General features: G+C 38.3%; 1 protein-coding gene across 1 annotated transcript; it reads right to left on the reverse strand.

Annotated features, from left to right (window-relative positions):
* Nucleotides 1–5402: 5402 nt before the first annotated feature.
* On the reverse strand, nt 5403–10729 carry LOC121430282 (RNA-binding motif protein, X-linked 2-like; the record flags this gene model as incomplete). The annotated part of the gene is made up of 4 exons (XM_041627559.1): nt 5403–6167; nt 6520–6685; nt 8029–8158; nt 10521–10729. Coding segments are annotated over 4 exons (1005 nt in total), but the record flags the coding sequence as incomplete, so codon positions are not given.
* Between the last annotated feature and the right edge of the window lie 2871 nt (nt 10730–13600).

Here is a 13600-nt window from a genome sequence, read left to right on the forward strand (position 1 = left end):
TTTCTTTCCTTTTATGTCAAAGAATTGTATTTCTTTTGTGTAGTAAGTAAATGATGATACACATAAGACCTCATTGGGTGATTTCAAGTTCAGTGTTGACCTTTTGGTGTTGGTGTTGGGTCAATTTTTACACGATTATAACACCAAACATAAAATGAGGATGGTCCCGAAAAGTCACTCACTAGTTGCAGAGATGTCAATAATATGATCTGGATCAGTTTTACAAACTCTTAATAAGTTTCGGAGCTAGGGGAGGCAATCGAAATTTCAACACTAACACCAACACCAAGGCCAACACTGAACTTGAAATCACCCATTCTATCTAGCGAGTTATTTCCATCGAATCACTCATCCCAGACACCCGAAGCAGGGTATAAAAACGACCTTGTTTTTCATTTAAAAAGATCGTCAAAACTATCTGTTTTTGACCATCCAACCCTGGTGTAAAGCAGTCTGCAGGCACAGACCCTCATTGGAACTTTGATCAACAAGTGTGCCTCCACGCAAAGACTAGCACATACAAAACTTGCTTCAGTACACAAGGCATGAGTAGGCTGCACATTCAGACCCCTGATAACGTGATAAGGGTGTCAAAAACACAAAAATAATGAAAAAAGGGTATCTATTTCGCTAGGAAAATTACGTGTTTAGGGTCGAATTTGCGGGGAAGATAAAACAAAATTAAAATGTTTTGTAAAGGATGTCATTTTTGCCCCAACACTTCGTGTTTAGAGTCCGATTTGCGCGAGGTGTAGAAGGTGGGGTCGTACTAAACCAAATAAGGTAAAGCCGACGACCGAAGGACCCGTAACAATAAAACATTCCTGTACTTGTTTAGGGGTTCATTTCAGGGAATATTTGCCAAGAGTATCGTTTTGTTGTCTCACCTGCGAAGCAAAGTGAGACTATAGGCGCCGCTTTTCCGACGGCGACGGCGGCGGCGGCGGCGGCGTCAACATCAAATCTTAACCTGAGGTTAAGTTTTTGAAATGACATCATAACTTAGAAAGTATATGGACCTAGTTAATAAAACTTGGCCATAAGGTTAATCAAGTATTACTGAACATCCTATTAGAGTTTCATGTCACATGACCAAGGTCAAAGGTCATTTAGGGTCAATGAACTTAGACCATGTTGGAGGAATCAACATCGAAATCTTAACCTGAGGTTAAGTTTTTGAAATGTCATCATAACTTAGAAAATATATGGACCTAGTTCATGAAACTTGGACATTAGGTTAATCAAGTATCAATGAACATCCTGCATGAGTTTCACGTCACATGACCAAGGTCAAAGGTCATTTAGGGTCAATGAACTTTGGACGAATTGGGGATATCTGTTGAATTCCCATCATAACTTTGAAAGTTTATGGATCTGATTCATGAAACTTGGACATAATAGTAATCAAGCATCACTGAACATTTTGTGCAAGTTTCAGGTCACATGATCAAGGTCAAAGGTCATTTAGGGTCAATGAACTTTGGCCGAATTGGGGATATCTGTTGAATTCCCATCATAACTTTGAAAGTTTATGGATCTGATTCATGAAACTTGGACATAATAGTAATCAAGCATCACTGAACATTTTGTGCAAGTTTCAGGTCTCATGATTAAGGTCAAAGGTCATTTAGGGTCAATGAACTTTGGCCGAATCGGGGGTATCTGTTGAATTACCATCATAACTTTGAAAGTTTATTGGTCTAGTTCGTTAAACTTGGACATTAGAGTAACCAAGTATCACTGAACATCCTGTGCGTGTTTCAGGTCACATGTCCAAGGTCAAAGAACTTTAGCCGAATTGGGTGTATCTGTTGAATTACCATCATAACTTTGAAAGTTTATGGATCTGATTCATGAAACTTGTACATAAGAGTAATCAAGTATCACTGAACATCCTGTTCCAGTTTCAGGTCACATGATCAAGGTCAAAGGTCATGTAAGGTCAATGAACTTTGGCCATGTTGGGGTTTTTTGTTGAATAACCATCATATCTCTGTAAGTTTATTGGTCTAGTTCATAAAAAGAGGACATAAGAGTAACCATGTATCACTGAACATCTTGTGCGAGTTAGAGTAGTATGCAAAGTCAGCACTGCTGCTATATTGAACCGCGTGATGCAGGTGAGACGGCCAGAGGCATTCCACTTGTTTTCAATACTTGCTAAGGGTAGGGTTCGGAGACGCCAATACTTGTTAAGGGGTGCATTTTCAGAATATGGAAATTACGTGCTTAGGGTGCTTTTCGAGACCCCATGGTCGCGCATGGTATCCACTCGTGAATGGAAGTGGCCCCCCGGGTTCAGACCCTTATTTCGAATGAAGGGTTTGCCCAGCAGACTAGGTGTAAAGGGCAGCAACATCATGAGTACCATTCATGTTTATAGACATGAGGGTTAAAACTAATATTAACAATGGTCTGCATACCTCACACACATGTAGGTATACCAGACACACACACCCTCACCCATGCACACCCTAGTAAATGCAGTCCACATACCCACTGCTTATAGGTTTAAAGGTCCAGTTCACCCGAGAAAAAAAAAGTTGATTTGAATAAAGAGAAAATTACAGCAAGCATAATGCTGAAAATTTCATCAAAATTCGGATGCAAGATAAGAGAACTATAACATTTTAAAGTTTCACTTATAATAAAAAAAATAGTTATATGCACAATTTAGTCACATGCAAATGAGAGAATTGATGATGTCCCTCACTCACTATTTCTTTTGTTTTTCATTGTTTTAATTGTATTCATATTTCATAAAAGAAAATACAAAAGAAATGGTGAGTGATGTCATCAGTTCCCTCATTTGCATACCAACCGGGATGCGCAACTGTTTTGTGAGATTAAGCGACAGTTAAACATGTCATAACTTTCTTTTTTTTACATCCGATTTCGATGAAAATTTCAGTGTTATGCTGGGTGGATTTTCATCTTTTTATGAAAATTTTACGTACTATTGGGATGGATTTGTCCTTTCATTGCTGTAAAAAAAAATCAAGCCTGACCCACCTGGAACTTTAATGAAATGTACACACACAGAAACACCCTAATGTACATCTTTTTTTTCAATTAACAACGGATAACATCAGCATGCAAGTCCGCACATTTCCTCATAATTTCAGCGTTTATTGAAATACTGATGCTCAACATAAAAAATGTAAATTCTTGACAAAAGGATACCACTTTTATTTTGTTTTAATGAATCAGAACTTCTGAATGAAAAATTAGTGAAAAAAACATTGTAAAACAATTCCATTAAACAAGGAATCTTAATTTTCATATACACAAATACTTCAAGGTTATTCATCAGCAATAACAAGTACCAGGGAAAGACTTCCTTATGTCCCCTCCACTAATTAAAAAAAATACTTCTCCAAAACCCCCTTCTTTCGTTCTGTAGTGTAATATCATTTGCTACAGATAAAAGGGATGTGTCAATTGTAAAATAATTGCAACAGAATATTTGCAATCGATTGCAAATATTTTCTTGCAACACCCCTAAGTATTCATAGTTAACAACAGGCCTGCAAACTCCACGATCACCTAACAAGATGGATTTGTGCTCAATATAAATGGTAATGCAGCATATTCTCCTGCGACAATTGCACATCCGCTAATTTTCCTAATGATAAAAGGTGAGGGTTGAGGTGCTTGGCTTAATGTTGGCCCCCTTCTTTAGGAGCAAATGTCATGGAATCGTATAAATATCACATACCGTCAAATATAATTACAATAATTATCATTATCATCATCTTTAATCATATCATGAAAAGGTTTTGACCAGTGCTGAAGGGGAAATGGAACTATTGAAATATCATGCCTGCTAGAAATAAAAGTACTACATATTGATCATCATCACACTTCCTTTATCAAAGAAATAAAACTTCATCATCATCTACTATTTCTGGTTGCTATGGCTGCTCACTGCCATTCAAACATTGTTTGATACAGAGAAGCTTGCCATCTCAATCTGGCCTTGTATCAAAACAAAATATTGTATGTAAGCATTTCTCCAGACATTGTTAAAGGTGAAGTCCAGCCCAGGAAAATTTTTATTTGAATCAATAGAGAAAATTCAAACAAGTATAATGCTGAAAATTTCATCAAAGTCAAATGTAAAGTAAAAAAAAGTTTTGCTTGTTTTTCACAAAATAGTTATATACACAATTTAGTCACATGCAAATGACAGAGTTGATGATGTCCATGACTCACTATTTCTTTTGCTTTTTATTGTTTGAATTATACAATATTTCCATTTTTACAAATTTGACCAAAGGGACCAACTTGACTGAACCATAAAATGTTAAACAATGGTAATTCCACATGTTCAGGGAGAAATGAAACTTTGTTTCACAGGACGAGGAGAAGATTAGAATATTTCATATAATAAAATACAAAAGAAATAGTGAATGAGCGATGTTATCAGTCCTCTCATTTGCATACCGACCGGGATGTGCATATAACTGTTTTGTGAAATTAAGCGAAAATTTATAACGTCAATGTCATAACTTTCTTAATTTACATCCGATTTTGATGAAATTTTCAGTGTTTTGCTTGTTGGGTTTTTCTCTTTTTATTCATATCAACTTTTTGTTAGGGTGGACTTGTCCTTTTAAGAACCCAAGGAGAGACTCAATCTTACTGGAAGGAGAAAATTGAGACGATATAATAAAAAGTTTAAAGAGTCTGTGAGCGGCCCAAAAAAATTGCATGGCGGATTAATCATAAAAATGTTGATGAGCTATTACTCCCCCCCCCTGTGTATTAGGGTTGTACGCTTAACAGTTGCACACCTTCAACTGCAACAACATGTTCAGCATACCCATAGGAACCTATGTAAGGCTGGACATTTTTGCTGGCTTACAATCCCAGTGTTCTTGCAAGGTTAAGCAGCCATTTCAGATTTTCATATATTTCATTTTAGAAATTTCACCCTCTTTCATCCAATATCGAACTTAAAAACATCAGGGGCTTGTTTCATTTAGGAGTTGCAACTGTTGTAATTTCGCCATAATTGCAACTACCATGGTAACAGGGCTCAGCAGCCAATCATAATCACATTTACCATGGTAGTTGCCATAATGGCAAAGTTACAACGGTTGCAAGTCCTTTATGAAACGGGCCCCCAGATCATGTATATTGGTACATTCACAGTGGAACAAGAATGTGCCCTATTTTTCCCCCACACGCAAACCACATGAGGTGCACTTACCAGGTAAGGGCAGGGAGCTCAAGCCTGTATCCCCAATGATATTGTATTGCACGCTCATTCCCTAACATCCTAAAATTACTACTCCAAGCAGGTCGAGCGTGGAATTCAAAAACTAAATTCTTTACAGAACACTCTAGCGAGTGATTGACTACAATCATGAAATATCTTGCGTGCTTTCAAGAAGTAGACGTACACTGCTATGACACCGACAACATGCAGTACACGAGGTAGGACTTGAACCCTTGATGTCTTATCAGAGTATCAAGCTGACTGAACCACAATGTCACAGATCTCTCGGAAGACAAACTGTCCACCTCATCTATATCTACATGTACTCCTCTCTCTACCCTTTCCCCAACGTGAGGTAGGACTTGAACCCTTGATTTCATGTCAGGGTATCAAGCTGACTGTACCACAATGTCACAGATCTCTAGGAAGACAAACTGTCCACCTCATCTATACCTATCTCTTCTATCTCTCTCCCTTTCCCCATCCACATCTCTCCTATCCCGTTGCCTTTCTCTGTCCCTGTCCCGCCTATTTCTTTCCTTCTCTCTATCTCTATGTTCACTCTTGTCGTCTCTCTCTCTTCTCTCCTCTCTATCCCTCCTCCTTTCTCTTTCTCCGTCCATATCCCTCCACCCTCCTTCTCTCTCCTTTCTCTCCATCCTTGGTCTGTCCTCCCGTTCCCTATCCCAGCGATTGCTGCGATCTCTCTGAACCTTTGTTTCATCATCTTCGTACCTTCTCGACGTATGATACTTCTCTTCATCAGCTCTTCTTTCTTTCTTATCACCTTTCTTTAACTTTTCTTTCTGTCTGCCATAGTCCTCATCTTCTTCCATTTTCACTTTCACCGGAGGAGTTGATGCTCTGTCATCAAGGTCACGGGTCCTTTTCTTTCTCTTCTTTTCTTTCTTTGACTTCTTCTTTGCAGAATGTCTATCATCTCCTGATAAACATGAAATACAAAAATAGCATAAGAACATTTTAAGATAAATTCTGCTTCTGATAACAACAGAAAAGAGAATGTTTACAGAATTGAACAAAAACAATCTTCAGGAGAACGTATAATTACAGAGTATTAAATCAGCAATTGAAGATCAGAAATTTCTTTGAAAAATGCCAGTCCGTTCTCATAAAAATCAGACTGTTATACCTGAACTCGAACTGAGCACTTTTAAGGGATATTTTTGTAACAGGTCCAAGAAAAAGTTTGCCGGCCCAAAATCCATGATGGTCACCATTTCCTCATGAAATGTTTTTTGGGGGGCATTAGCGGTTCTTCAATTTTGTTGAATTACCTTTTATTGGTAGCACTAGATCCTCCTCTTCGTCATTGGATGTTGGAGGTGTCTTGGGAGCGCATCCTTCTTCTCTAAGCTTCTTGGTAGCATCGTCGACATCGTCATCATCCTTGGGCTTGCGATACTCGTTCACATGGTCTACCCTCAGTGTCCTACCCTTCAGCTACAACACAAAATACAGTCGAAACATTACCATGACGACTGTTATAATCTACTAAAAATCCTTCCAAATGATTGGCTGAGAGCGTAAATTTTGGTGAGAATTAATGTCTAGTAGCTTACAGAAGTCCTATACTTACTAAACATTTCCGTGATTAATAATAATGAAACGTTCTGTATAGCACAAAATACATAAGCAAAGTTGCATGTCTCTAAGCACTTTTCACAAAAGGAGTGGAGATGGAGGGTAGAGCACTGGGTTCTTACATTGTTTACAAAATGGTGAATAAATGTGTTTTCAAGCTATTTCTAAACTTTTCGTTTGGTTTGTATGTTTCTAAGACAGGTTATTCCATAAAATAGCAGCTGCATGTGAAAATGATCTTTCCCCCATATGACTTTGTCACAGTATGTGGGACCTGTAATAATGACTTTTTACTTGAACGTAGCATTCTGTCAGGTTTATATGGTGTTAACAATTCAATGAGATACAATGGAGCAAACTGATGGAAACATTGGTAGGCGAATAGAAGTACTTTCTAGTGTATGCGGGATTGGATACTAGGTAGATTAATGATAAGTAGCTTGAACAGAGATTGCACCCTCACCATGTCAGAGGACGCAATAGTTTAAATCATCACCAAGGCAACTGTTATAAGCTACTATGCTAAGATATGATTCGCTATTTTGTCATGAAGAAATTATCATAACGGCTTTTAAAAGATTTTTATGAATATTCAATCTTCGGGAAATAGAGAGCACTAATTAAACAAGCAGTGCAAAACTATAGTTGCTTGCAAACAAAAACAAGTCCCAGAAAAAAATAATAACAAATAGCATTGAGGTCACCCCCTCAACCCCCCTGTAAAAAAAAAGAAGAAAAGAAACAAGGAAAGTCCCTAATTTCTACTCTGGCTTGCTTTAGTGCAAGAACTGAATAATCAGAGAATAAGACAAAATGGCATAAGAGCAACATAGCTCATATAAATCTAATGCCCATACATGTACATGTATGCAGAATCGCTTTTCATAAGCTTGATATGAGTAACATACAAAATGACAATTAAACACCAGCCAATCTCCAGCCACCATGTCAGTAGCTTTTAACAATGGCATTTTGTAACAAAATGGGACCCATATTAGCATAGTCCAGGCAAAACAAATATATATATATTTTTCAAATTTTCGGGGGACTACTTTTCATGATCTACTGCTGAAATTTGCAACATTGGATAATTTGTAACATCGCATTGAATAGGGATTTTCTGCGGGTCAGGCTCTTCTGATTATTTCGGGGGCGAAGTTGCCCCGGGCCCCATTGCAACTTCTTCCCTACTGCATACATACCTTAATGCCATTGAAGTTATCAACCGCTAAGATGGTGCTCCGTTGATCCTCGTACGCAACGAAGCAATATCCCTTGGACTTTCCCGTCTTTTTATCCCTCACTAGGTTGATGTTAACAATCTCTCCATACCTACATGGAACAGGAAAACAAATCAAGAAAATATTTGGGGAAAAAGATTGGGAACATTTGTGACTCAAGAGTTTGCTATAAAGCTTAATGGCCCGAATTCCCAAAGGTGGTTTTCAAAACCATCGGTTAAACCCATGGTTTACGCAGATTTCTTGTATGAATTATGCTTATTTACCACATATGTTAAAAAATGTCCAATGCTGATGCGCGCGCTTTAGTCACAGTGTGCTTAATTGACGCCTGTTTCTGTGGTTATCCACGCTATTTTATTCATGAGCGCGCATTAGCATTGGACTTTTTAAATATACAAAGTGTAATTTAATTATACATGAAATCTGCATAAAGTTCACCCGAGAGTTTTAAAAACCACCTTTGTGAATTTAGGCCAAAATGTTCCAAGCTGTATTTCAATAATGATGTGGCAGGGATCGCTTTGCAATCCAAGACAGCAGAGTAAAGCAGGGATAAAGCCTGTCACACACTAACATGATCCCCATGCAACCATTACTTGACATGATGACCTGACTCTTTGGCCCAAATTCATGAAGGTGGTTTTCAAAACCATTGGTTGAACACATGGTTTATGCAGATTTCCTGTATAAAGTACGCTTACTTACCATGTATATTAAAAAATGTACATGTTGATGCTCGTTTTTGTCACAGTGCACCAAATTGACGACTGTTGCCATGGTTAACTACACCATGTTATTCATGAGTCCACTGTTTGAAAAGTGGACTCATTATTTCAACAAGTGGAATGCCTCTGTTTGGTGATACTTGATTAACCTTATGTCCAAGTTCAATGAACTAGGTCCATATATTTTCTACGTTATGATGACATTTCAAAAACTTAACCTCAGGTTAAGATTTTGATGTTGACTCCCCCAACATGGTCTAAGTTCATTGACCCTAAATGACCTTTGACCTTAATCATGTGACATGAAACTCTAATAGGATGTTCAGTAATACTTGATTAACCTTATGGAGAAGATTTATTAACTAGGTCCATATACTTTCTAAGTTGTGATGTCATTTCAAAAACTTAACCTCAGGTTAAGATTTGATGTTGACGCCCCTGTCGCTGTCACCGTCGGAAACGCAACGCCTATAGTCTCACTCTGCTATGCAGGTGAGACAAAAAGTGGATCCATGAATAGCATGGCAACAGGCGTCCAGTTGCCGCAATGTGACAAAAGCACGCATCAGCATTGGAGATTTTTATGCAGTAAATAAGCATAGCTGTAATTCATACAGGAAATCTGCATAAACCACGGGTTCAACCCATGGTTTTCAAAACTACCTTTGTGATTTGTGACTTTGGACTTTTTGTTTAATTCAAATATTGCAGTAAATGTGACCACAATTTCCATTAAGGTACGTGGAAAACAAATATTCAGTTCTTCTTTATTGCATATCATTCTTAACCCCATTTCATCTGGGCTATTTCAGACCAGTATATTGACCCCCCCCCCCAGTTACATAAGGGTTAATGGTCCAGCGAGTCATCTTGGCTGGTGAAATGGGAAAGTCATAGCCTCATAATTCAAAGATCTTAGGTGTGAAAACCACTCATGCCCTTTCCCCCTTTAATTGTTGGTGACATTGGCGTTTATTCTGTCAAAAAACTCTATATCTCGTATTAATGGCATTTATCCTGTAAATAAAATAAAAAAATGCTAATATGCCCCAACCCAGCTGCGCAACAACATACATGTATGCTACCACTTTTGACAGTTGACACGCTATCATTTTACAACTTTAGACATTGCGTTTTTACAGTACAAGAGCTCTCTATAAAGAACTCTAAATTCATTTTAATTCAAGCAACTTCTCTTCTCTGTTTCTTTTTTTTGCCTATGTTTCTTTCTTTCTATTTTTTTCTTTTTCATTCTTTTAATTTCTCCCTTCTTTATCTTTCTTTCATTCATTCATATTCTTTCTCCCTTTGTATTTTACCTTTTTGTTCTTCTTGTCTATTTCTTCCTTTTTATTTTTTCTCCATTGGTTAAACTGCCAATATTATAAAGTGTATTTTGATTGGTAACATTAAAAAAAAAACAGGTGTGCTGAAGGTGGGAAGGGGGCCATCCTTACAGAGATAAGAAAGTGTTAAGAAGATTTTCAGAATACCAATTTGTAATGATTTTAGCAGCTTCCAAGTTTCAACATGTATCTCTTTAAAAAAGATGAAAGATAAGAATGGAGATAAGAACTTTTTAGAATACCACCCAATTATTTGTGTAAACTCAAGAATACCGTAGGTTTTGGAGCTAGGAAACAGAATCTAAATTGTGCTTCTAACAACATTAACACGTGCTACTGGTCACTGGACTTGAAATCACAAAATGAGAACCATACTCACTGGGAAAACACACAGAGGACGTCGCCTTCTGTCAGCTCAAAGGGCAGCCCTCCGATAAAGATGTATGCACTATCCTTGTATTGCTGATGCCATGAAGCAGAACTTGAAACGCCAAATTCCGCTTCAAGCTCATTCAGCTTGTTGATATTCTTCACATTGGTAAGAGGGCTGCAAAAAATAGCATATTTCAACTTAAACAATGATGGTAATGATGATTAGGACCTGTTGTAAAACCGATGAAATGATTATTTACAAGATGCAAAATGCTAGATCTATGTTATTTTCATAAACAAGAAATTTTCAATGATTTCTCTGCCATCTTGGCATTAGTTTATTAGAAAACATATCCTCAGACATTTAGTCTTCATACTTAAACTTGCATCATGGAAAGAAAAAAAACACATAGGGGTCCAGATCTAATGTTGAACCATTGAAACTTAAATGCATATCATTTTACATAATACAATATACTAGGCAGCTCATATATGATGTCACAAATCAAAGACCTATGGGTGCTAGATTGTGCTGTTGGGCATGTGCACGAATAGTCATGCGTGAATTTGCTCTAAGTGTTCTTGCATATTTTGAGTGGTTGAGCGTTTAGTTACATTTAGCTGTATTTTCACATTTTCTGGCAGCCGAGTTGATGGTCTATCAATGTGACATGTTTCCACGGCTCCTCCGAGGGGGGGGGGCACTTCCAAGTTCCAATGAGTGGATACCATGTGCGACCATGGGGTCTCAAAAAGCACCTTAACATGTGTTTTCCATATTCTGAAAATGCACCCCTTAACCCTAAACTGAACGGGGGGAGGGGGGGGGGGTTGAATCAACCCCCCCCTCAACATTTTCTGTGATCATTTGACCGCACCACTCACAGAGTTTATACTTTTAAGTCTCGCGCATTTTTGAGACAGAATTTGCGCTGCCCGGGTACGCGGTTCCGAAATTACGCAACATTTTGTAAGTGCATATCAGACCAAAAACTGTTCCAAAATGTGATTTTGTGTACAAAGTCAATGCAAATTGAGTTTTCTCATCTTATTCATAAGGATATGATTATTTTTGCTTTAAACAAAACAGCTGAAATCAAATGGTTTTAGCATAATTATGCTTCAAAAAGGTTGTGCAATAAATATGGTGAAAAAACAAAAAAGAACAAAAGGTTGAAAAACAAAGAAATACATTAGGAATTCATAAAACAATAAAATATGTAAGAAATTGATTTCCAAACTGATTTTTTTTAATTGTGATTGTTAATAATAATATTGCTACAAAGAATATTTTTTTCCAAAAAATAGCATTCTAGGAGCTTTATTTCGTGAATTAGAGCAAAAAGTATGATTTATGCATAAATTAGCATAATTAATTCATAAAATAAAATCTCATTATTTTGGAAAATTTTACCATACAGCCTTGTAGATTACATCGCACACTACCAGCGCAGACCTGCCAACATTTGAAAATGGAAAAAAGGAGTCCACGAATCGCGCGGAAAGCCGAACTCCCAACAGCGGGGGTCAAAGGGCCCGCCTTAGGGCCCCTTGTGGGGTTCAAGGGCAAGACCCCGGCGGGGGTGCAAGGGGGCAGAGCCCCCTTGAAGCTGGAGGACATTTAGGAAATTTCACCTTAAAAACAAGCCTTCTAAGATTAGATGAATCACAATCTGCGAGGTGACCGATAATGTGTGAGGTCTTGGTTCTGGCACAACTCTATTCTTTGGCAATTTTGGAATCAGGGAACATCTGACGGAATAAGGGCCCTGCATGATCTGCTGCTGCCAATGGCAAACTGTGCTCTACTAAGAAGTCAGTAAATTTCACTTCTGCACTTATTGTTGCAATGTTTTCTGATGATGAAGAGGGGAAAAAGGTAGTTATTTTGTTTGAAGTTAGGGCTGCCTTCTTCTCAGCTTCTTCATTTTGTAGATGTTTAATTGTTAAAACATGGTTATCAAGGTCTCTTATTCCTCCATGTGCAACTTTAATGTCACATCTACATATTCGACAAAATGCAAATTGTTCTCCCCTTGTACTAGATGACGTCATACAGGGAAATTTAGCTTTGTAAACGTCGCAAAACTATTGAGTGTGCCCTTTTGCTTTTGGCATCATGGATCATTCACACAGTCATGACAGTTCACAGACTAAAAAAAATACAACAGGGGTCTAAAAGTTTACAAGAATCGGCACTGAAACGGCAGACTTGTAAAATCCAAAGCATTTAGCTCACTAAGCACAAAGCACATATAAAAATATGAGGACAAAATATTAGTTTCAAATGTTACCGTTTCTAAACCCTCAGCTGGCGAAACAATTCATTTCCCACACGGTATTCCAGAACGGTAGAAGTATAGTATAGCGGAGGCACGCAAGCGCTGCATCGTATGCATAGAGTTACATTCGCACTACACGCGCTATGAATCCTCGGGATCGCGGGCGAACTGTCCAATGTCAATATACACGATTGCTGTCAGATAAATAGCGCGCTGGCCGTGGCTTGTTGCGCTTCGTATATGCACACACGGAGCACAGGCCCATCACGCGTTCTTATCCATTGAACTCTGAACTCCACGTACGCGCGAGTAGTATATAACTCTATGATACGATCCGACACACGTGCGTAAATGTAACATTGAGGACTCAGAGAGGGAGAGAGAAAGAGAGCCGTAGGCAGACGGAGTGCGTCATTTCCCAAAGAAAAAGAAAATCATCTGAAATACAAAGAAAACGGAGTTCTCCGCTTTTGGGCCGCTATAAATTCTGAAAAACGGAGAAACTCCAGAAAAACCAGAGAAGTTGGCAGGCCTGCGGCAGCGTGCAAATTTTTGCGGCGCCCGCGCGATCGGCGGCCGAGATCTCAGGACAGAACAGCGAAAAAAAGCCCAGCCTAGTTAGGGTTAACAAGTATTGGCGTGTGAAACTCTACCCTTACCAAGTATTGGAAACAAAACTGTACCCTTGGGAAGTGTTCCCTGAATTGACACCCTAAACAAGTACAGTGAAATTTTAAATGTAATATCACGGACGTCGGTTTTACCTTTACCTACATTGGGTTCATTATACGGCCCCACCATGTGC

This window comes from Lytechinus variegatus, chromosome 16, assembly GCF_018143015.1.
Source record: "Lytechinus variegatus isolate NC3 chromosome 16, Lvar_3.0, whole genome shotgun sequence".
Classification (NCBI taxonomy): Eukaryota; Metazoa; Echinodermata; class Echinoidea; order Temnopleuroida; family Toxopneustidae; genus Lytechinus; species Lytechinus variegatus.